At 36.5% G+C, this 25,954-nt stretch overlaps 1 protein-coding gene and 1 long non-coding RNA gene across 3 annotated transcripts; both read right to left on the bottom strand.

The window, feature by feature from the left end:
• Positions 1-98: 98 nt before the first annotated feature.
• On the bottom strand, positions 99-20,601 carry LOC109107251 (potassium voltage-gated channel subfamily B member 2-like). 2 transcript variants are annotated; one of them, XM_042718386.1, is made up of 4 exons: positions 19,280-20,601; positions 18,863-19,030; positions 16,721-17,387; positions 99-3,802 (listed from the first exon to the last, which is right to left on the bottom strand). In XM_042718386.1, the coding sequence occupies exons 3-4, from the start codon at positions 17,294-17,296 to the stop codon at positions 1,877-1,879; spliced, it is 2,502 nt and encodes an 833-aa protein (XP_042574320.1). In that variant the 5' UTR covers positions 17,297-17,387; positions 18,863-19,030; positions 19,280-20,601; the 3' UTR covers positions 99-1,876. The 2 variants fall into 2 exon arrangements, with proteins under 2 accessions (XP_042574320.1, XP_042574319.1); XM_042718385.1 differs by lacking the exon at positions 18,863-19,030 and having other exon boundaries at positions 19,280-20,600.
• Positions 20,602-21,230: 629 nt separating this feature from the next.
• On the bottom strand, positions 21,231-25,688 carry LOC122136207. Its single transcript, XR_006154019.1, has 3 exons — positions 25,451-25,688; positions 24,222-24,341; positions 21,231-22,237 (listed from the first exon to the last, which is right to left on the bottom strand). It is a non-coding gene; the product is annotated as an uncharacterized LOC122136207 (long non-coding RNA).
• Positions 25,689-25,954: the final 266 nt, after the last annotated feature.

Genomic DNA, 25,954 nt, shown 5'->3' with positions numbered 1-25,954 from the left:
TGTGACACTTTAGTCTGCTAATATGATATACTGTAAAGCATGTGTCTCTGAAGAGTCAACCGCATTGAAAAGATGCTACATCTGTGTGCCCTCCTCACATCTAATGAAGCATCTCACCTTTAAACCATGTAAAGATGAGGTTGGAGGTCTACTGATGTTCTAACTGTAAAGAATGTGCTCATAGTGTCCTGTACAAACATTGATTTTGTTTAATGGTCGTTCTAGGTATCTGGAACAATGCAGTCGCTATTTCAAAGAAAAGATGTACAACTATAAATATCACATTGACATACCAACTAGGATCCAAACTTAATGAAAAAAAATATATGCAGAAATTAAATTGGAATGTACATACAATAGTCAAGTTGTAATAAAGATAAATCTGCTCAATGCTTGTGCAAGTAGATGATCATGCAGCGCTTTAGTTACGTATAGTGTTCTGTTCCATCACCTGTTGATATAACAGCAAACAATGAATTTCACATACAGAAAAATTAGGGCTTTCAAGATTACATTAAAAAAAACCTGAGAACTCAATTATATTTGCATATTTTACGCTATAAAAATTAGGACTTTCTGTACATACTTGTCTGAACCAAACCAAAGATCTTAACGCCTTCTCATAAATAACTGTTTATGAAAAGGCACCGATTTGAATATTTAAAGCAGGGCTTGTGTTCCTGCCTAGTTTTAAAAATCACTTAAGTACGATTGACATCACAGCTTGTGTACCTGTGTTTCTACACTAAATGGATGTACAGTTAATATACAAATCATACACTCAAGGTTCTGCATTGATCTGTTGACATCCAATGACCTTCTTGTTTCCGGGGCAAGTGTTTTGCACCTCGAGAGGAACGTTAAAATGACATTCTTTGATGTACAATATTCCCATCCAGGCAAGCTGACGTCTCGTAGAAATAAAGTGCCGTTTCCTTCATCCAGCAGAGGGCATAGTTGATTTACTGTGGCCGCCATGGGTTTCCCTCGGCTGATTCTGAATTGAAGGCAGTTTAAAAAACAACAATGATCTTTCCATAGTTTCTCGCCACCGCAGTAACCATGCTAAACTATTTATTTCAAGAATGTATGGATTTCTAAGTAGACTATGGATCAACTATAAAGTGATGCAAATGGAAACACCTGAACCTGTGTTTCACTGAAACAGACATGCTCATATAGATATCAGAATATTTAGTACTGACGTGTTATATTTTGGTACGTTTTTCCTTTTCTATTACTTCCTCAAAGGGACGATAAAAGAAAAAAAAAATAATTTGATCCACATTTGCAGAGAGAACTGAAAACTTTGTGTTGCTTCATATATGACCACTGAGGAATAATATCAAATGAAGGCATATTTTGGTCAAAAATATTATTTTAAGTTAAATGTTGACTGCCAATTTACACTGGTAGCACTTTGCTCAGAACTATTTAACAAACCCAACAAAAATGTTACAGTGGTTAGTCTTAAAAAATGTGTACGCACATCTGCTCAGTGGGCTGTAAATTACAAAGAACGGTTTGTGTTATCTTATCACAGTTGTCTGAATCAGCCTATGATTTGAAATATATATGATTCAGCTAACTAATCATTCACATGGAGGGTTGTACTGTTATAAAATAATGATAGAATAATAAGAGTATAATTTGTTATTTAATGTCCTCCATCTGTATGAATATCACTAAGCTCTTGATGTTGAGAGCAGGCCTTCTCTCTCAGGATCATAAAGTCAATCGCTGCGGCTATGCAGTCCGATAGTGTCGAAGAAGGACAAAAGAAAACCCCCTTCACTACATCAGTATGCCTCTTTTTGTCCACATACTTTGATGCATTCGTTCTGTGAACGTGAACATGTCAATGCAACCCATCGCATCACATGCTAGTTTCACACGGTGGTGAGCGACCTCCCTCCCCTGAAGACTTGAGAATATCAGGTGAAAGGAGGTGGTTGTCCACCTTCTGTCCACTTTGAATGTTGTCTTCTGCTGCAATGGCACCAACCGTGGCAGAAGCACAGTTTTGTGCACTTTTAGGGGAGGTTGGAGTAACGGCGGCTCTATCGATGTGGTTTCTCCCTCTTTGGCTATCGCAAGACGACAGACTGAACCCTGGAGAGCTTGTGGCTCCGTCCCCTTCAAAGCCTTTCCCTGGGGATCTGGGACTGTGCCTAGGAGAACCCGGCAGAAGAAATGGATCAGATACCGGTAGCTTTGGTGTCAGTGTGGCCGCGTCATCCGTCACGACTAAGTGCAAGTTGGAAGTCCCCTCATCTGCAGATTCGGTGAAGTTCACTTTGAGTCCCTTGACTTTGATTTGGTTTCCTTGTGGAGGGCTCCTCATGTTTTCACCGCTCGGATCAAAGCTTTGGTTCTCTTCACCCTGCGACATGGTGCTGCTGTCTGACTTGCATTGAACAAACTCGTAGAGGCCCTCTTTGATGATCATGTGCTGCTTTGATTTCTCAGGAGCCCGTTTCTCCAGGGAGGTGATCTGGCTGAGGTCGAGCGGTGGAGGAGCGCGTGGATGCCTTGTCTGTGCTCCGGCGAAATTTGGCAGTAGCGCACTTTTCTCTACCTCACTGATGTCTGTGGCACAGCTGGCGAAACTGTCAACGCTGGACAGGCTTCTTATCTCAGTGATGGGTCTCTCTTTGTGCCGTGGTTCGCACTGCACTACCTTCATCTCCATCTCTTCTTCTTTTACAATAGTGCTCGCTTTGGAAGCCGAAGGTCCGCTGCTGCTCATGGATGAGGCAGCCGTCATCTGGTTGTACATTTGCTCGAGGGATTTCGCATTCAGACGCTGAGGGCTTGAAGTAGGTTTGAATAATCGTTCTGGAGAAGCCAGCTGACCTATTTCTTGATATTTCGCATCGTAGCCTTTGGAACCCAAGTCAGAGTTTGGGTTCTTCTGATAATTCCAGCGACTGGGTGAAAGATGATTGTCTGCACCCTTGTCCTCATTCTTTTCTATCACGACATCCAATAGTTCCATATTGCGAGCGAAGGCATCTTTCAAGTTCATCGACACAATGCTCCCGTTCCTCTTGGCCCTCTCAAGAGCTTCTCTTCGTTTGATAGCCTTTTCTTGTCGCTTCTGTTCTTTGTAGAACTCAGAGAAGTTGTTCACAATAATGGGAATGGGAAGAGCAATCACTAACACCCCAGCGATGCAACAGAGACCCCCCACTATTTTTCCCAGAAGGGTTTGGGGATATATATCTCCATAACCTACAGTTGTCATAGTAATTGTTGCCCACCAAAATGAAGCGGGAATACTGGTGAATTTCGTAGCATCTTCATCTTTCTCAGCAAAGAACACCAGACTGGAGAAGATCATGATGCCCATGGCTAAAAACAATATCAGCAGTCCGAGTTCATTATAGCTTCTTCTCAGCGTGAACCCAAGAGACTGGAGACCAGTCGAGTGTCTCGCGAGTTTCAGGATTCTCAGGATTCTCATGATCCGGAAGATCTGAACTACCCTGCGCACATTCTGGAACTGGAGGACACTCTTGTTCGATTCTGTGAGGAATATTGTGACGTAATAAGGAAGGATAGCCAGCAGATCAATGACATTGAGTGGCCCTTTGAAGAACTTCCACTTGTTGGGAGAAGACAAAAAGCGGAGAAGGTACTCCATAGTGAACCAGGCGATACAAACAGCTTCAACGTGGGCCAGGTTGGGATTGTCGTTGGATTGTCCAAATTCATCAATCACTTGTAACTCAGGCAGGGTGTTCAGTGACAGTGCAATGGTTGAAAGGATGATGAACAGAATTGATATTATGGCCAGAATCTGCAACAAAACAAAAAGAGGAAAGCATTTAGTGACGTAACATCGTTAACTCTATACACAAACTCTGAAGTGTCCAACTATAATTGTGACCACTGTATACTCATTCAGAATATATGTAAATCCACATATCAAAATATAAAGTGCTACTAGGGATACTCCACCCCAAAATGAAAATTTTGTCATTATTCACTTACCCCCATGTTGTTCCAAAGACGTAAAAGCTTAGTTCGTCTTCAGAACACAATTTAAGATATTTTGGATGAAAAACTGGCAGGCTTTCATAACGTTACAGTTGAACCACTGCTGGCAGATGGACTATTCTGACGATGCTTTTCATACTTTCCTGGACCTTGACAGTGTTATTTACTTGGCAGTCTATGGGACAGTCTCAAGCCTCCCGGTTTTCATCCAAAATATCCTAAATTGTGTTCCAAAGACGAACGAAGCTTTTACGGGTTTGGAACGACATGAGAGTAAGTGATAAATGACAAAATTTTCATTTTGGGGTGGAGTAACCCTTTAAGATGAAGTCAGTGTAGGCACTTCATTCGAAATCAAAATAGCCTAAAGGTAGTTTTGTAATTGTAAAAATAGTGTTACAGGTATTCAAAAGTTTAAAGAAATAGTGACATTTCTTGGAATATATAATAATAATAATAAAGCAGAGGCTAATGGGACTAAGAGCAAACAAAATGAGAGCGTGAAAGAGACTGTGCCCTCATCCTTATTAGGATAATGTGATCTGCTTCGTCTGTTCTCTCCTTCTCCTACTGCACATCAATTCACAAATGGCTTTGACAAGCACTTATTGATCAGCTACTTTGTTAGAATATGGAGGTTGTCTCGTGGGGTTATCTAAATCTTCTTGCAAGGTAATCAAATAACCCTGATTAGACTGAGTTACTTGTCTGGCTATTCTATTGCATTTCATCAAATCAATTTCCCTGTTTGCTGGATTACAGGTAGAGGAAACATCACATTCTCACAAAAACCAAGCATTAACAATGCAAAACTTTTGAAATGACAATGTCAGTCTGAATGCTTTCCAGGTAGGCGTGAAGTCTGACCCTATTTCTGCTGAAATTTTGGGACAACATGTCTCTGTCAATAAATGTATTAATCATACTTTTGGAAAAGGTACTACTTGAGTTTCTTATTTAAAAACTAAAAAAATGACATTGATCAAGAGATGTTTATAAATTGAGCCTTAATATGCCTTAAAATTGCTGCATCAATTTTAGGCCTCTTCAGAAATCCTTCAATGATATGAAATGGTTTTCATGATGCCACTATGGTTTTCATGCTTTAATGCAATACACATTTTTTGTTAAAGTTTATAATTCACATATTTCAAGTTTGGGTTTTAGGGAACTCATTTAGACTGTTGTACTGCCATTATGCCCTTATAAATTATATTGTCATACTCAAAGAAGTAACAAACTATAACGTTCTACAAAAGACAATGAGCAACAAATCAAGAAACTGTTACTCATTCACTGGAACTGCATTAAGAGGGGATTAATAATGATCCTGGGTGGAGAATAAAACAGCTGACCTTGACACGGTCCTGTCATTGTGGGTGGCGTAAATACCATTATGAAAGGAATGTCATAACACACTTCTAAATATTCAGCACATTTGATCAACTTCATGATATTACACCAGAATTAATCCCACCACAGACAAATATCAAGTCATATTACACCCAATCCAAATTGTTCAGCTCTCCTAAAAATATCAATGCATTAAGGAATGGATGTTTTCACTAGTTTCACACAATAAGCAATGTGACACAATTTGCCAGCCCAGTATTCTATACTAGAATGTTAATGTTACAATGTTTAAGGAAAACTAAAGAGATTACTGGTTGATTCTTCCCTTGTGGGGGGAGGGGGAAGACTGAGTAACTGCTCCTAACCTTTCTATATCCTTACTATAGATAGAAACTCAATCCTATTACAATTATCCTGAAATGTCCTCCCACACAGATGACAATGTGAACACCTTCGCAAGGTCCATATGTTCTTAAACAAGAGTGAAAAATGTCACGATGTTCTGATTGCAGCAGTAACATTACATTACAATGGATGCTTTGTCAAGTCTTGGTGAGGGCTTCAATGATGCAGTGCAAGGAAAACCTATAAAAAGGCCAAATCTAAAGCATCTAAACAGTGTAACTTTGCTTGCTACATCAATGTCATCTGTATAGTAAAACAGAGTGCTTTGTTGTCATTGATTACCCAAGTATTGAGTGTTGTTAGAGCACGTTAAACATCTGATGAGCCAGGCTAAACAAATGTCAGGGTCAACAGGAAGGCACAAATGAATGCGTATGTTTGCCACTAGAGGTGTTTGACATTGTGTAATGCAGTAGAAGTATAAGGAAAGGACTCTGAATAGCTCCCAGGGAGCCTGTAATTGCCATCGCATGACGCAGGGATCGTCCCTGCCAGGTAGGGTTGAGTAGCGCCTGGCTGTGACCAAGAGTCCAGTCAGAGGTTGACGTATCCATGAAGATAAGAATAAAAAAAGAGCTGATTTTAATCCCTGGGGAGAGGGTCACTGAGGTAACTCTACAGCATTCAGGCTATATACATTATTATTTTTTTTTACCAGTATGTTTGTTCCCTGGGAATTGAACCCATGACCTTTTGGGCTGCTAACACAATGCTCTACCACTGAGCCACAGGAACATACTTCTGAATTAACTGTATGTAAACATTTTTACTACAGTACAAAAAAAAAACAACAAAAAAAACATTCCACTAAAATAATGGCATAAACATAGACTACAAATATAAAATAGAATTTAAAACATTCATTGCACATTGTCAAAGACAAAAATAACAATAAGCTTACTTTCTAAATAAAATCCAAATAAATTTGATGGTACATACAGAAATTCTGGGAATGCATTTCCCTGTAATTTATTAGCTATTCAGACTTTCATTTTAACAATGATGTTTTACTGTAAAAAGTAAAGTTGGCTTTTTGGATAATTCCTACTTCTGAAAAAAATACTTTACAGTAAAATGGCATTGTATTGACTTTTACATTATATTTACCATTCATAAATAACTTACAATAACCCAAATAAACAGTATTACAATTAACAAATAAATAACATTTATACATTCTTTTTCCGTCAAAATTAATACACTTTTTTTTTTTATATATACTTGCTATCATCAAAAAGAGCTGGTGTTTACTACTATTACATTTTCTAAAAACATCACAGTCACCCTGCTATTATGAGCTGTGTCAGACCTATACCAGCTGATGGAATGGCACTAAAATCAGAGCAGTGTTCTGACTTTATGGTGACTTTAAGTTTGAAGGACATGAATTCCCAGCCTGATGTGTCGCTGTGGTCAGCTCATTAATCAGTTTCACTGAGGTTCTGGGAAAAACATTTACATCAAGGTACGTCATACATGCCTCAGTTTAATGCCTCTGCTGACACATGCAGTAGGGCTGTATTTGCTCTCAACAGGAAAGACAGGAGCGATAAGTACTGAAGGAGAAAGGCAGGAGGATTAGTTAACTGTCCTCATCAGTGGATCTGTATAAACGTGATTAAATGGGCAGTGATCTCAACACAGGGAGATTTCTGGCATTGGGCCAGGGCTTATGTGTATAGGGAAGCACAGGAAGCACCATGACAGTCTTCAAGTCACCTAACCCTAATTTAATTCTGTCTTAGAGAAAGGGTACTACCTTGCTGATGTCACAAAGGCTTTTGTTTACATTTGTTTAATGCGTTTCTTAAAGGAAGAAATGTGTTAACGATGTTCTTTGAGTCTGTGGCATTCAGAAGCATTAGTATGTTCTTTTTCTATTTTCAGAATGACATTTTGAAATGTACTGAAAAGTATTAAAAATTGTAAAAATAAAATTTAAATCTAAAAAATAAGTCTAAAATTTTTGTGTACATCAGAAGTGGGCTCTTTGCAAACCGCATTATGAATGACTTTTATATTATCCATAAACTTTTTGGAACCTTTTGAATCTTTCTGTAATGTTTTAAAACCACTGAATTGTTTTTTTTTTTTTTTTTTCTTCTGGCTGCTAATGTTGTTATAATGTTTTTGTGTCATTTATTAAAATAAACAGAAGCATTGTCAAAATTGTACAAAGGCGATTGGAACCAATATTATCTTAAAGTAAACCCAGACATGAAATGATCACTACTTGACAAATAAATAAATCCACTGTAAAAAGTGTATTTTACAAGAAAATACTACTTCAAAATGTAATGTTTAATTCAATATGTTATTTGCCCTATCTTTGTAATTCTGAAATTTACTAGCAATTTCTGAGTGAAAATTGTTTCTGTTTTTTCCACTGCATGTGGACATGAAATAATGTACAAAACTATTGGTAACAAGATAAAAGCTGCAACAATATTACGCTAACATTAATACTTAAGTAATTTTCTCTACAATTTAACTACAACACAGCTGCATTTGTATGAAATGAGAGAGTGAATGTATATGGAGTGATTCAAGAGCCAATTTAATTTACTCGGATGAGCGGAAAAATACTGCATTTCATCTGACCAATAGATGGTGCTATAGACTAGAATCAAGAATTGCATTTAAACCATGTAATAAACACATAAATCAATACATATTTGTCTTCAGTGTATAATTTTACATGATATTTTATCCCCTTTCATGGAGTTGCAGTATCTCATATCGAATACGTACAATTCCAAGAGACTAACAATGTACATGATGTGAAGGCATGGTGAAATGAAATGTCAGTCTGGTTTAGGTATCTACTAGAGTATGGCATTAAGCTGCTTTGGTCCTTGGAACATCTGAATTTTATGGTGATTTTGCCCCCCCCCCCCCCCCCCCCCCCCCCCCAAAAAAAAAAAAGAAAAAGGCAGATTTTACTCATTCAAACACACTGCCCACTGATTAACTGTCTTGGCACTGAACCAAGGATCTGAAAATAATCACAAATAATATCTCTATGGAAATACTGTTAACTGAAAGCAATCTAGCCGAACATGAGGATTTGCCTTTTAATCTTCAGGATGAGGTGGATTTACCTGTATTGCAAAAAGTGGAAGGTTCATATGCAAAAACAAGAACATGAAATATACAGTATTTCTACTATATATAATATATATATATATATATATATATATATATATATATATATATATATATATATATATATAATATATATATATATATATATATATATATATATATATATATATATAAATATATGAATGAGTGCTTTTTTTCTGGAAAGAATTCTGATTCATGTTTCAGAGCAGCACCATGGACAGCTCCTTCGCTCTACTGTACAAACCACTAATCCAGCAAACGGCCTGTGATTCAGGAGTTAAAGTGTTAAATCCATCTTCTTTTATCTACAAACCTTGGTTGGATGCTCGAATGACTCAGTAATGTGTTCTCTCAGAAACAATTACAACAGGCCAAGCTTTCAGCTCTTCCCTCAGAGTAGGGTAAAGTGTGTTATTTGCACAAACAATATTGGCATCTATTGCTTGATAGGCCGTTTTTTTTTTCTTTCTGTTTTCTCTCTGTTGAACTACTTGAGAAACACCTTACTGACGAAAGGGAGGAAAACATAAAATTAAAAAAAAACTAGGATTAAGATACTTTCCGTCATTATTTGATGTTTCCACTGAAGGCAGTGTCAACCTCAAAGCATCAAAAACAAAGCGTCCCAGAAGACGCCTCTCTTCCTGAGAGGAAGTGAAGGTTAAATTATTTCTGGAGAACATTGTTATCATTACAGCCATAAGAGGAAGAAGAAACTCTGCCTGGAAACCCAAGAATGTCTTGATCGATACTAAGGGTTATTTATAAATGAGTGTCATGAGATCTGTTTGATTGTGTGTTTTTTATAGGACAGGTTAATTTGGAGCTTAACTTCCCCATTTATCAAGTAGCTTTTGCTGAGTAAGAGACACACTATCCAGCTCCTCTATAATGCCTGTGAACATGTGAAACGAATAGAGGTTCCAACACGCATGAAATCAGCTGAGCTACAAGATAGTAAGATGACTACTCTGTGTTTGACAGTGTCTTTGCATGCGCGGGGGTGGGAGGAAGGAAGTTGGGGGTCGTGATTATAGTGATTAGTCAATAATGTGGCCCTGATGACTGCTTGTGATTTACAGGCTAGCCCTCAGCCTACCACTTACTCACATGCAAAATATTCAGCCGCACAAGTGGGGTAGGCAGGCAACCTCTACTTAAACACAGTGTACAGCCTGCTATTCAGTCTGTCCAACTGCCACTGACTATTTTTAACACTATCTAAGATATCTGCCCTCATACTAGATCCACGAGAATTTGTCCGACATTTGTCCCCCAAAAATCATTTCACAGAACGGAAATTACAACTGGGTTCAAGGTAAGGTTGAGCTCAGAGGATAAAACTCTAAGTCTTATCCTACAAGACTGGCAGTGTTCCTGCCCGTGGCAGGGTTTTAGCTCTTGTGGGTTGGGTAGGTGGAGCTAATAGCATGTATTTTGTTGTCACACTGTATGAATAGCACAGAGATTGCCTAAGAAAGAGCATCATTACCACAACAGCATGAGATCTGAGGTCTGCTTTTTAGTATAGTGATTTCTTTAATATCTATATTATTTAAAAAAATAAATAATAATAATTCTAAAGAAATAATAATAATTATCCTCTGTGTGTGTATTTATCTATATATTACTTTTAAGATATCTTTTATCTGTATATATTACACAGTAATGACCTAAACTGAGTCCCGAGACACATAACAATGAAAAAGAATCCAATTACTTGATCACTGACCCAAAGGTCAATATAGATTATAATATGAAGAGACAGGAGGAAATCTTCCATGCATACATTCCCCTTAAAAGCATCAGTCCTTCATAACCAAGATTTCACAGAAATAGAATTTCTTCAGAAATATCACTGTATTTGTCATCTGATAATATTAGTTAAACATCCAGCATTTAAATAACACTAGTTTTGATTTATTGTCTTAATATTCCCATTGACTATTCTGATATAAATGTAGTATTCTTCTAACATTCTGAGTATTGATCAACCTCACGGAAATGATTTTGTCTACTAACTTTCAGCTTTGTCACATAAAAACATAATTTTGTTGGCAATGCTTTCATGGCTTAAACTGAGGCTGTTTGGCAGATTCATACTCTTGTGCACCTCTGACATCGGAAAAGGAGCTTTGTTAATAACTGTCGTTGAGACACCTTTTTAAAGTTTTCCAACTGCTTAAACTCAAACTATGAAATATAATGTAGCACAAACTTTTTTGTACATAATTGCATCTGCATTTGAACATTTCCATGTATGCAGTGACTTTAAGGAGTAAGGATAAGGAAAGCATTAAACTTCTGTAATGAAATTCATATAAAAATAAAGTAATTTCAAGTCATTTGATTATTAGAATATGAACATGACAAGGGCATATACATGCTTAAAAATGCTAGACACACTACTGATAGACACAGTAGTTATTGATTGTAGGTCACGCTACATTAGTAATTGGCTTTAACCCTCAACAAAGCTTCAATTAGAGGATCAGATCATGTCTATAACTTAGGCTTTTATCCATCAGAGTTGAATCAAAGGTGGAACTGTAGCTATTTTGTTTGTTCATTACTCCGATTAAAGATAAATCCCTTTAGGTTTCTCAGGCTTAACTACATAATTGTGTGACATTTTGAAGGATGGAAACTTCGGCAGAAAGGCTAAAGGACTTGTTCCACTGTTCAACGCCCACAATGGGCCTATGTACAGTACTTTGCTCCCTTTGGGTCACACGCTCAGCCCTTCCTTTTCAAAGCACTGGATTACATAACGGGACAATTACTTTCAATTCAGAGATGTCTATTCTCATTTGAGGATATCTCAGCTTTGCATTTCGTAGTTTTAACCTTCATCTGAACTCTCACATGGATTTAATAACTGAGCTGGAAAAATGTTTTTTCTAGATTTTGTCAAAATATTTGAACATATAGATTTAGTTTAATTTTTTTTTTTTTTTTTAATAGTTATTTTAAGATGAAGTGTTCAATTGTTTTGAAAAACTGTTTTAATTGTAAATGTAATTTACACCATTAACTCATGTTTGAAATATAATTAAATTAAATCGAAAGTATATAGAGTTACATACTACATTAAACATTCATCTGTCTCTTTAAAGCACATTATTCACATGAAAATAGTTCTTAGTCTATAATAATCATAAAAGGAGATCGATTACCATCCTCACTCTATTAGTAAATTTAGAAAAAATGCCTTTACTGAAGTGGACAAAGGATGAATTGTTTTAAAATGATTAATGTAATCTCACTATAGTTAATAGGATCTAACAGACTCTTAAAAGAGCACTGGATGTAACTTTTACTCATCTTCACATTTACTTTGTCTGTTGACCTCCATGGCTCTTGCTTTGATGGCTTAGAGGTAGGGTGACCATACAGGCCATTTTAATGGGACGCGTCCTTGCCAGGATTTCTATATTCCCTAAAATATCCAGGTTTTGGCTGTTTGCACTGTGCAGATTGATCGTTGTATGACATTCACGAGAGCTATAGAGAGCAGAGCAGACGGCTCCTTATGCTTTCGAATCGCTCTCGCGGTTCTTTGGTGTTATTATTTAATGATCGGTGCGCAGCGACACTTCAAGTCGAACGAATGAACAAACACGTGTGCATATTTGCATCGCTTTGATCTTTCTCTGTAGATCTCACCTTCTCACACGCTACGACTGGTCGATTATATACAATACCTGCATGTTATTGATCAAACTACTTTGGATGTTTTAGGCAATATAAAAATTCTGTCCAGGACGTGTCCCGTATGAACGGCACATATTGCCACCCTACAGAGAGGGGAATTCACCAGGTATCTCCTTGCACCCAGAGTCTCAGCCAGAACCCAGGTCTCTTTATTTAGTAACAGATCCTCCACAGACAAAGAGCTTTTCCTTCTTTTTCCCTTTCTCCCCCTTTCCCATCCATGTGCATGGTGCAGAGAATTTCCACTTTGTCCACAGAGCTGAGAGCAGAGTATCATGTCACGATCAATTACTGTAAATAAACATAAATTATTCACACCACAGACATTTCAGAGGAACAGTGATCCCATCAAAACAATCTGCAGTGAACACCTCTTTACAGATTAAGATATCTGATAAGGTGTCTCACAATATCAAGTATAGTTCTTTTCCAGATTCATAAAAATGCTATAAAAAATGTAAGTATAAATATATTTGAGATTTATTTTTTAAATTGCAATTCATATGAAAAACAAATAAATATTTATGCCTTTTAGTTGTGATTCTGAGTAGTAAGGAAATATGTTTTTGTTTGTTTGTTTCTTTCTTTTTAGCCAAGACTAGAAAATAATAACTTGACTACCAATGAAAATGATGAAAACATCTAAAATGAGAGGAACATTCAACCAGCATCATTTCCTGAGGTACTAATACTCTCATTCAATGTTATACTGTATGATGTCTCTTTGCATTGCTTACTAAAGGCTCAGGAGGTTTACAAAACAAATGAAGGTGATGCGACAGACAAGACCTTTAAAGGAGCTTGGCCTAGTCATGTGATGGAAAGGGTTAGAGTCCTCTGACCTTTTGAGAGGACGTACTCCACACAAGTACTCTGAGATAAGCAGAGAGTCAATGGGAAATGGAACAGTTTAACAAGAAGAAAAAACCCAAATACACTAGATACCTCACTCCTCAGGCAGCACATCAAACCATAGAGATGCTAAAAAACAAAATTATCTACGACAAGAAAATGGCTGTTTAAAATGCTTATTTAGATGAAATAAGTTCATCTACCCAGGTGATTCATAATGCTCGACTTGGAATTTTTTAAAAGTGCAAAAAAGTCAACGTCCCCTGCCACTCTTAATAACTTCCGCAGGGTGGAAAACTGCCTTCACTAATTGATTAACTACTCTGGCTAAACACGTGACCACATTTCACACTGTAGCCATAAGCCAGACAAGCCAGGGCCCTCAGTCTATTTGTAGGAGCAGACTAGGTAAATCACCAAAGGAGATTAAGTCTCCATTGCCTCCCAGAGAGCGGTATATGCTGACCGCTAAACTAGCCACTGTTCACTTTATCTTCACTTTATCACTTTATCTGATCCCTTTTATAGCTTGATTGAAATCTTAACAGCTTATTTGCTAGTACTTGAAAGGATAAACACATTGTCATTTTACTAAATAATTTAATGAGCTCCGCAAAGCATGTAATGGCTAAGTAGTCCATCCCAACCCGTAAAGCAAAAATCTATATATTAAAATATTTTACAATTTATTGGTAATATAATAAAAACTAATTACACAAATTTAGTTTTTAGGTTTAGTTACTCAATTTTCTTAATTTTTGTCAATTTTTCTGCTTCAAAAAAAAAAAGGTTTGTCCAAAATATATTTAAGAATTACTTATTGCATTTACCCCAAACATATATTTCAACTGGATGTATTTTCTTACTTCTCAAAGTGCATTTTGTAATGTATTTTGATATCTGAAACCATATATTGACATTTTTAAAACTAAAAATACATTTCCTTGAACTGTGCTGCTGGACTAGATTTTCTATGTAATATGTTTATATATGTTTTATACTATACACTTAAAAATATTTTGTCTGTTGGGTGGGAAAAAATTATAAATTATATATATATATATATATATATATATATATATATATATATATATATATATATATATATATATATATATATATATATATATATATATATATATATAATGGGAATGTACCACATCATGCATCAAAGTAAAACATTACTTGCAATATTCTGCTGCAATATGCATCAACCAGCATTGGGAAATACCTCACCAGTCACTTCCTGCTCAAAAGGCAGTGTCCAATAACCAAACCACTGAGCGCACAGAAGTGAATGTGGAGGTCAAGGTTAGGAACTATTTGCCATTAATCTTGCAGCTCACATGCAATTAATTACGACTGGACCCCTGCAATGTTAAGGCTTTTGCTCTGTCCTCGCTAAAACCCAGACCCAAGCATGCAAAAAATTCAGAGCTACAGTAAAGTGGGGTTTACTGAAGAGAATTGCTTTGTAATTTAATATACTGCTATATATTGTTAGCACACGCAATACCGTACCTTCTAAATAGGCTTGTTGCAATCCTGCCAGTTTTTTTTTTTTTTCCCATCTCAAACCTCCCTTCAGTGAACAGTGGTGATATGATAAACTGGACTAAGCTGAAGGTGATTTCGGTCAATATGAAGCTGCTTCTGGCCTGTCAGAGCAGACATTATAGCCGATAGGTGTAGGCTGAATGGACGCTGTGTGTTTGTGCTGACTCACTCAAACGATTGACTGGCAACAAATCATAGTGGCAGTGACTCAACCTTCATCTTCCTCTCTGAGAGGAGAATGTGCTACTCCACCTGCCCAGTCCCACTACCAGTAACCACACATAATGCCAATGTAAATCTGTCAAACACAATGAATCAGAGTGAGATGATGATATACCTTGTCCTTTCTGGTCAGGTAACAGTTGTTGACAAATATGCCCAAGAAAACGTGGATAAATTTTAATTTGATGCTTAGAGTTCACTCAGCTGGCTAGTGGGAATGTTTATGAGTATTACCATCTGTCTTTTCTCGCCTCACTTTTGTCACTTTCCCTTTATTTCAACCTTCTTTTTAAGACCTATCGCATCAGCATTTACTTTTGGTTACACATTGAGTTCAGTGTTCTGCTCCAAATGCTGAATATTAAATATATGGAATAAAAGTCTAATGTGATTTTAATATATATTTAAACATAAAAAATATAAAAAGTTCAAATATAATCTATAATCATTTTACATATGATCAACTTAATGACGATGTTAGTCATAATTAAAATGCTAACATTATTACTATTATGTATTATTATGGCACAAAATGAAGTTTTGTTTAGGATTCTAGTGAGTTTTATCAAACATTTTTGTCAGCTTTTTTCACCCCTTGGAAAGTCTCTTTTATCGAGAGCCAAAGGGCAAGAAAAAAAAAGTCCTGTACATTAAAGCATTTCACTAATGGCTCTTCTGACTGCTTCCCCTGTCTGTATTCTGGGAAGTAGGCAATCTGTGTATTGGGACTGGGCAGTGAGTGGAGACAAAGCTCCTGAGCAGCTGTGAAAAAGCATTTTAATATTCTCAACAACCTTCTACCGGGACAATCTACTAATGTGTGAGAAAATATAATTAGTCAAAACTTACTTAAATCCACAATGAGAGATATTTAAAGCACCATCTTTAAATTGAACAGACCATGACAGTGTTTTGTTTTATTGACTCATTCTTAATCATTCTTAATTAAGTAACACATGCGCATATCAGTCATCCGTGCAGCATCTCATCACATTGGCAAAATAAAAAGCAAAAACAAAATACAGCCAAAATATTTTCACACTGACATGCAGGAGCATAAATCTTCCCTCTAGGAAGCTATATACCACAAAAAAATATGCTTCTTCTTTTGTGGCATAAAAGCCTGGGCTAATATGTCAATCATGACAGCCAGGGAAATGCATATGAGATGTGGGTATTTATAAATTCACCTTTGGGTTTCATATTTCATCATATCACTGCTGGCATCAGTCTCAGAATTTTGCCGTCCAAACTTTACCCTTGAATTCGCCTCTAGTCATTGTAAGACAAATTAATAATTCATTTCAAACTGAATATTTGGGCTGACTCTCTTCAGTATTTTTTTAAGTGCTAGTTTATTCCTCATATGGAACATCCTAAGTGAAAATGTCATAAATTAATAATTAGTCTGGCTGATAATTAGATAAATTAGTGTGGATACAATCTGATATTTTGTACTGTGTATGCGTGGGCCATGTGCTTGCCCTACCTTGGCTGCTACAGAAGAGCTCGGTTTCTCCAGCAAATCCCAGAGCTTCTGCCTTTTGTCTGGACAGCAGCCCGTTTCCACTTGATCTCCTTCCTTCTCCCTGAGAGTTTCAGCCTCTCTCCGCAGCTCTTCATTCATCTGCTCCTTCTTCTGATGGTACCGTGCCTGGCAACACGACTCCAGATAGATCTCATCGATGCCCCAGTAGTCAAGCTCCTGACCAAAGGACAGAGCGCACATCTCTTCCATCATGTGTAGCTTGCCAGTCCGATAAAAGTTTAAAATGGAGGAAAAGGCACCTGGGTGCCTGTCAAAGAAATACTCATTATCATTTAGACTGTAGTCATCGCAGATCTCCATTAAGGTTTCATGGGTATTGCAGTCTCTGAGTTTCCCCAGACGGGTTCGTGGCAGTCGGTCCAGGGTTCTCCATAGCACCTCATGGACAAGCCCACCCACATTGATCCGGACTCTTCTGGATCTGGCTTTTGTCCGGATAATGTCGATAGGTTCTGGCGGGAGTGAGCCCTGTGGTCGTGAGACCCTCTGAGCTCCGAAGTTTGCCCTCTCAGTCATGACTGCTACTACTCAGATGTTATGCTAATTCAGATGTCAATTAGGAGCACTATGATGAATCCACCTCAGACAAGGCCCTCCATGGTTGCACCTGAAAATCAAAGACATTTCAGGACATTTTTACCATGTAACAGAAAAATTACTTCAATAATATTTTTAAGAATGCATAGGTATATGATTAGAAATAATAAAAGCTGAGTTCTAAATAAACCCATTAATACAATAAAAATATAATTTTATGGAATTCAATGCATTCAGAACTCCAACACTATAATGACCCTATTTTATGCTCCAAAAAATTAATGAACCAACAAACTAAATCAAGGCTAAATCAAGTCTCCAAAGCACACAGTTTTTAGAAAGTAGAGGATAATGAAAGGAGGAATCTTAACAAGGGCCCTGGACTTCAGTAGTTCTGCTGTAATGGGGTCAATGAAATCATGCAGAATATTGTGTAAACATGTTCTCAGCTTAGAATAAAAAGTGTTATAATATATCTAGGTGGTGTAACTGTCCAGAGATCATTAAAGACTAAAAGTAAGTCCTGGAACAACTTTGTTTTAAAATCTTATAATATCTGAATATGTTTTATCCAATAATTTAAAGTATGTGTAGCATAACTAGATGCAGGAGGCCATTTTGTTGTCATGTGACAAGAAAAACTGTGTGTGTGAAGGTCTAAAGATATTTACATTTTACTTTAATTTTTAAATAGCATATTCAGACATTTTTATGTGGAGGCATGTTTTGGAGTAACATTAAGAAAACTTCTCGATATTCAAAAATTTGTAATGATAGGCCTATTTGTAAAAACGACAATGACAACAACAAAAAACAATAATAGATAAAAATAAATGCAAATCTCAAAAATATCCTAATATTATTTTTTCACTTGACATTACTATGAAATTGTCAGTCAGTTAATGTGCAATATATTTTATTTGTTTGCAAATTTGAAATCAAAAAATTTTTTTCTAAGAAACTTAGCACATGCTATCTGTTTTGTAATATTATCTTGAACATGTAAATTCAACAATGACAACTGAAATGTTCTTGTGTAGCATTTGGATGTCAAGTAGGCTATACTTTTGGCTCTGAGGACAGACGGTAATGCGATTGAGTATTTAAGAATGTCTTGATGATAAATCCCGGTAGGACTATTTAGCGGGCTTCTATTTCCTGCTCTTAAAAGACTTCGTAACAGCCGGCTATTTAAAACTCCCAACCAGAGAGGAAACTATATAGGCCAACATTTCATAATGCTGCAGCACTGCGATGTATCAAAACAATAATGTCCCCTAGTTTGCAAGGCGTTAACACCCTGCCATAATATATCCGCAGCTTTATGCTTTATCCCCACAACGTTAAATCGGTGTGCCCTGATATTACAAACTCACTCTATAAACTCTAATTTCTGAGGAAAAAAATCAACTCAACTACGGTGCACGAGATCAATGGTCAAGACAAACACAAAAGTATTGATGAGAGACAAGTTTGTTACACAGCTAAAAAAAAAAAGGATTCTCACATTAAATACTGAGAAACAAATTTGAGTCTTCCCCTTACAAACTTTGCACGTCAAGCTGTTCAGGAACGTTCATAACAGACTAATCCTTAAATCAGGAAGGTAGAGGCTGTACTTTCCAGTGCACCTGTCTCAGAACAGCTGATCAAACACTCTTCTACACGAAGGCTCTTCAGCGGTTCTTATTAGATAATCACGAACCACTTTTGCTGTAAAACAACAACAACAAAAAAACTCTTCTTGTAAAACAAATTACATCAAGCAGCAAAGCCCCCTTTTTCTATCAAGAGCCTTTATTTGTGAGAGTGAAGTCTAAATAGCTGGGACACGCTGAGAGCAGCAGAACTGTTCTGGGATGGCTGTCTGTGGAGTTTACTGTGACTAAAGAAAACAGTGCAATCTTATCACAACTATCTAAACGACTTCGTTTAAAGCGAATGAAAGCAGCGAAATCTTACCTTCCCGCTGTTCACCTCTTGTTCCTTTACCTCTACAACCAAAAAGAAGCCAATTAGCCTCTTATTTCCCCTTCCATCAGCTCAGGGAAGTGAGGCGTCAGTGGTACCCATTCTGAAAGGGCAGTGGTTCCTCTTCATTCTGTGTGGAGCAAATCTCACAAACACCTCGCGCGAATTAAGCACAAAGACGAAGTTGGACAAAACCTCGAAACTGTTGATTATTCTCGCCACGAAGCCATGATAGTGTGTTGAAAGTGGAAAGCGGCGCGGGTAAAAACAGTCAAACGCAGCGCTCAGCGGAGCAGCGACTGAACAGGAGTGTTCGCCGCGCGCGCTGCATCACAGTCCGGAGGTGAAGCCTAATTGGATTGAGCTGTACATCACCAAGGATAGCAGCAGTATCAGATCCCTCCGTCCCATACAGGAGTCAGAGTCACAGATCTCTAGCTCTCTGTCATAGCAAGTTCAAACGAGGTGGGGACATGACACAATGGAACACGATGATCCACATTTGGAAAAGGCTTAATATAGAGCATATCAAGGAACCTGATATCAGTGGCATTTAAGATGATATTTAAGATTGTCCTATAGAACCTAATCAGGGATCACTTAATTGAAAAGATTAGAAGATTTAGATCACTAGGGACCTATCTATCTATGGCAATGCTATTTTAATATTCATAAAAAAGCAGGCACTTTGACACTGACCTAAAACTTTCGAAAACAAATAACTTGGCAAATTCAACCTCCTCTCTGCAGAACTTTTAATGAGTTACACACAAGACCTCTATTATGGTCATTAGTTGTAATAATAAGACAGCATGGGGGGAAGTGCTGCATTTCAATTGCCCCACTGGATGGGGATATGATCCTTGTTCTTTCTCTCTGCAATTTCTCATCCCTTCACCCTCCCTGCACTATACATTTGTACGCATTACTTACTGTCAGCATTCTTTTGGGTAACTTTAACTGTGTGGGACAGTTGTTCCTTTGGGATTCAAACCAGTGCCCATGTCAACAGAGAGACTGTCTCCTTCTACCCCCTCCTTCTTGTGGACCTATTGAAACTCCTAATAGCAGCAAATTCATTAAAAATACAGAGGATATGGTTTTAGACCTGCAAACCAAACACTCACAGCTAATGAAGGTCAAGTGCAAAGTTTTGAGAGGTCATTCTAAGAGTGAAGAAAGTATTTCAAGTGTCATGTCAAAATAAAATTCAAAGTGTGTACAAAAATATTGTATAAAGGCTACAGTTTTTACTTCTTTACCTGTTATTGGTACACTACAGTTACCTTAGCATGATGAAAAATGATATTATTATTATTATAAATGTTTTAACATTGATCTATAAAAGATTTATATACATAAGTGGTTTACAATCAGATAGGATGTCATTGTGCTGTAAAATGCAATTAAATACAGGGTTTTTGGAAGTAAACATTTATGAATTATAAAATGTATAGTTCACATTTGTGAACTTCTACAGTAAATTATTTTTAAGATTGCCCTTATAAGTGAACAAACTCTAAAAGCCACCTTGTGATAACATTATTTATAAGTTTAATAAAAACAAAAACATAAAAAAGACATTTCCAGGAGTCCCTGCATAGCAAATCATTAATTAATCATTAAAATTATATTTTACTTAAATGTTTTTTCTTATTATTTTTGTTATCATGTATGTGTTTTTTGTTACATTTTATGGTTAGATTTAATATATTATAATATATAATAATATACTTTTACAGTCTTTTGTCCCTTCTTCTTAAATAAAAATAAAACAAGCCAAACAATGAAAAAAAAAAAAAATTATATATTTAACTTGTTTTTTTTTTAAGTCTAACTGGCTCACTTTTTTAATATATATATATATATATATATATATATATATATATATAATATATATATATATATATATAGACATATATATATATATATATATAGACAGACAGACAGACAGACAGATAGACAGATAGATAGATAGATAGATAGATAGATAGATAGATATAAAATCATTCTTTTGCCTCAAACTACAAAGCTATTAAAGACCAGAAACAGTTTAACGCTTTCTATATTGTGCCACTAATGCCAATGGAACAAAACCTTCAGGCAGATGGTCACCAGTCTGAGGTCGCAGTCCCTCCCTCTTTCAAACCGTACATCAGTAATGCAACAATGAAATAAAAAAGATGCATATTGCAAAGGACCATAATGTCTTGGGTGTTGATGCTGACAAACTAGAGAGACAAACCTACTGTACTTGTAACAGTAGAGCCCCATGAGGTGGTGAAGTTTCACCCAAAGCTCTCACATCGTTAAGGCTCTGAAATAAAATCAGAGATTATGGAAAGTAATTCAATACCACCCGGTCTCTGAAGAGAGAAAAAGAGACTGTAAGATGAGTCTGCATGAAAAATGTGATGTAAATATAAATATCAAAACGTAGTATATTACATTAAAGTGGTATGGTACTCTATATATACATAAAATACCATCAAATTAATGTAATTCATTTCAAATTAAAATTATGATCAATTAATTTAAAATCACAACATGATTGTGATTTGGGATTTCTGATGCTTCCATGTAAAATCCTGATGTGACAGAAGTCCATCCAGTTCCTGTCTGTATCATGCATCCTGCTATTAGGTGCTGGATTGTCTCAGGAGGACCGTCCCTATTGATTTAGAGCTGAGTGCTTGTTCTTGTCCTGCCATGATTAGCGCCCCATGCTTTCCACCGGTCCTGCTATTTTAAACCAATTTCCCAAAGTCAGCCATACCAGCTATAGTATCTGGCAGTGGTTTATCCCATTGAGAGGTCTGTTTTCTGATGGCACTTCCTCAGTTATTCTCAAAATCTGCCCGTGTGTGAGAGTCCCTCAGATCTTCAACACCCGAGGCCATGTGTCAGGATGGTGGTCTTGATACTTAATACTTTCCACAGGCTTGGACCCTGTAAAAACACAAATATGCATTTGATACTTAGTAACTGATTTTTTTTAAATGAAAATATAAACATGTAATTCAGCTCCAAATTACATGTTTGTAGTGACTGTAAGTCTATTATGGATCTAACCATATGCTACTTAGTTTATAAAAGGTTTGTATGAAACAAGTTTTTGTCATATTTTGTATGGAGACACTACAATGTTGTATTTCCAGGCTTGAGTCGTACCGCTCACAAATAATTATCTTCATGAGCAGTAATAGCCCATGAACATAGCCAGGGGTTTATGCATCTTTAGTACTCACAGAAAATGATCTTGGGCCTGAAATGGACCACTCTGATGGTAAAATGTAACCTCTTAACTCCTAAATCCTTGATTGATATTTACAAATCTCACAAGTAATGCTTTATTTATTGAATTACCTGAAAAAAAGATGGATGATGTAAATAAAATATAATTAACATGAATTATACAGAATCACAATTATATCATTTCATACGTAAAACTTAATAATGTTATATAGCTAGTGGAATTTGATTCTCGGCATCAATAAACTTGCATTTTTGCTCTTTTCTAAATGCACCCATAAGCCTCATTAGGAACCAACTGGCAGCATCAGAAAAATAGTAAAGGCTATATTGCTCTCTCTCTGTCTCTTAGTGAAACAGTGTAATCTGATAAGCAGCACGCATCTAACCACACTATAAAAACCCACTCACTGATAGCAAAAAAACCACACACAAGCTAATATAGAGGAGATTCCAAATGGGTAAGAATGGAACTCATCAACAGCCTCTTCAACAACAACTAATTTTGTTTGTGTGTTGTTTATACCGGATGTTCTGATCTGTTCCATAAAATGACCCTTTTGTTTGAAGCTTGTGTGTTTGAAAGGCAATAAGACGTGTGTGTGTGTATTGTTTTTCATAGTTTACTTGCAGGATGACTGAAAAAACAACAGAAATGACACGTATCTCCAAAACTGAGTCAAAATCTAGACAACAGTCATATGACAGCATGATGGGGATGAAAGCAACCAGATATCTGCAAATATTTTTGAGGTCTGCTTATCAAAATTCACTCATTTATTGAGAAAGTATACATATACAATACCGCTCAAAAGTTTTGGGTCAGCATGATTTTGAAATCTCCCCCAGGCTGCATTTATTTGATCAAAAATGCAGGAAAAACAGTAAAAATGTTTGAAATGTACATTGGTACATTCAAATTCAAGTACAAATTTAAAATAATTTTTTTTTTATATTTCAAGTGTAATGTTTTCTTTAATGGCAAAGCTGAATTTTTTAGCAGCCATTACTGCAGTCTTCAGTGCCAGATGATCCATCAGAAATCATTTTAATATGCTTATTTTTTGCTTATTATCAATGTTGAAAACAGGTGTGCTGCTTAATATTTTTGTGAAAACAGTCATATTTTTTAAGGATTCCTATTCAATTTAATGTGTCCTTCTTTTAAAAAAAGTATTAATATCTCAAAAGAAAGAAAGAAAACAAAAACTAACTCCAAATCTTTGAATGGTATAGGACATAAAATTCAGGACACAATCTTTGATAACTTTTCAGAGAGGTAAAAATCATGCGCCATGCCTTTAGTTTCCCCCGTCTGAGAGTACTGTGAGATGACAGCTTGTGCAGGTGCTCTAACATTCCTCATGACTGAATTTTAAACTCAGTGGACTAAGCAAGGAAATGTAGTCGCTCTGGAGAAGTACATCAGGCATCTGGACATACGTGACAACATCGGTGCCAGCCCAATGCACTACGCCACATCCATGGGACACTTTCGCATTATCAGTCTAATAGTGCAGTTCACTGGACAACAAGGTACACAGAAGCACACCTTTAGACATTTATTAGTTTGAATTAATGACAAAATATGAATGTAAAATATTGCTGTAAAGAAACAAATCTAAAAATCTCATTTTTGACACAGCAGAGCTCAATGCCAGGGATGAGGAAGGGAACACACTTCTTCATTGGGCTGTGCAGAAGGACCAGCCAGGAAGCTGCTCTGTGCTTCTTGGCTCTGGGAGCAGATCCTAACATCCTAAACAACAGCCATTTGTCCCCGCTACATGTGGCGGTCAGCCTGGGTAAAAATTTTGTGTTAGAGGAGGGTCAGTCTGCTCACACCATCATACAGTATTAATATTACAATTCAGCCTCATACTGTATTATATTATTGCCCATATCTGTGTTTCTCATTGGAAGCAATATACAATGTAGATGACATTATTACACCTTTGGGTTTAGAAAGCAACTTGTCTCACATAAACAAACTCATATGAACCTGGAAGTAGAGTTGGGAAACACCCCTATCATTTTAGCTGCTTCTTTGGACAACCATGAGGCTCTGGTCTTACTGGATGTTTTGAATTATTCTTTCTTTTTGATGATTATAACCATTTAATTATTGTCTCTACTTTAGTACAAACATAGTGCAAAGTTCTGCCGTCAGAACAAGCTTGGTCATTTTCCGATTCATGCCGCTGCTTTTGCTGGAGCTAAGAAATCCATGGACGTCAATCTTCTGAAAGGTGAGATGTTGTAGTATCACCGAACCAACTGTGTATTCTGAGCCTGACACATTATATTAGTGCTTTGAACCTAAAAACCTTTTCTCATTTTTCACAGGGGAAGAAGTTGGTCTGTCTATTGACACCCATATAAACTATGTGGATAAATCTTGCAGTAGTCCACTCCACCTGGCCGTATGTGGAGAAAATCTTGACATCATTAAACTCTGCATTGCATATGGAGCAAAAATTGAACAGCAGCAGGTAATGGAGGATTTTGTCATAAAATGGACACCAACAGAAAATGATTAATCTGGTACTTTAGTAACATATTTTCCCTTTACAGTGTGATATATCCACTGCTCTCCACTTTTTATGTAGTCAAGGTGCCACTGAGGTTGTTAAAGTCATGCTCTCAGCTTATCATAATGTGTGTGACCTTATCAACATCACTGATGGGGCCGACCAGACACAAGTACTTAAACACTAAACCTGACTGAATGAGACTAAACAAACCAACATATCTGAGATATCTCTCCTTATTTACTTTCCATTTGCAGAGCAGCCATTTTTGATCATTTTGAACTCTCGGAGTACCTTTTCTCACAGGTATGGCAAGTGCAGATGTTTGTAAGTGAATAAACTATGCTTGTAAAATTAAACATGAAATTCAGACAATTACCATAAAGCTGGACATTACTGCTGGACACTGACTGCAAAGGCCATTCTCCACTTCTTCTGGCAACAAGTTGTGGTGCATGGAGAACTGTCAGTCTACTCCTCTCCCATGGTAACCTTAATAAATGAACATCAATAATAATATTTCATTATTATTTATAATAATAATAATTATTATTATTTTGTTATTATCATTATTTTATATATTATAACAGTGTTTTTTTCTTATTTTAACCTTCATGTTATGTTCCTGTTTTTGTTTTGTTTTTTGACCTGGAGACTATATTTTCTTTTCTTTTTTTCTGAAAATGCTAGTTAATGTTATTGAATTGGACTAAAGCTTTGCTCACACAGGGTATAACAACTTCTCCAAAAAAATCTAAATCTTTGTATCTTTTTGGCCCCACTTTGTTACACTTGTGATCGTAGTCAAAAATGGCTGGCCTTTAAAAAATTGCTTGTAAATCTCTCATTTAAAATAATAATAATAATGAGTTTCATAAGCTCA

This window comes from Cyprinus carpio, chromosome B2 (genome assembly GCF_018340385.1).
Source record: "Cyprinus carpio isolate SPL01 chromosome B2, ASM1834038v1, whole genome shotgun sequence".
Taxonomy (NCBI): Eukaryota; Metazoa; Chordata; class Actinopteri; order Cypriniformes; family Cyprinidae; genus Cyprinus; species Cyprinus carpio.
Note: the sequence above shows the minus strand (reverse complement) of the source record. Positions and strands in the feature narration are given on the sequence as shown.

Excerpts from the sequence above, each read along its gene's own strand:
- LOC109107251 (XM_042718386.1), bottom strand. The coding sequence starts at position 17,296 with ATGACTGAGAGGGCAAACTTCGGAGCTCAGAGGGTCTCACGACCACAG. Across the intron at positions 3,803-16,720 it reads GCTCTTCTGTAGCAGCCAAG|ATTCTGGCCATAATATCAAT; the intron begins GTAGGGCAAGCA and ends GTTTTGTTGCAG.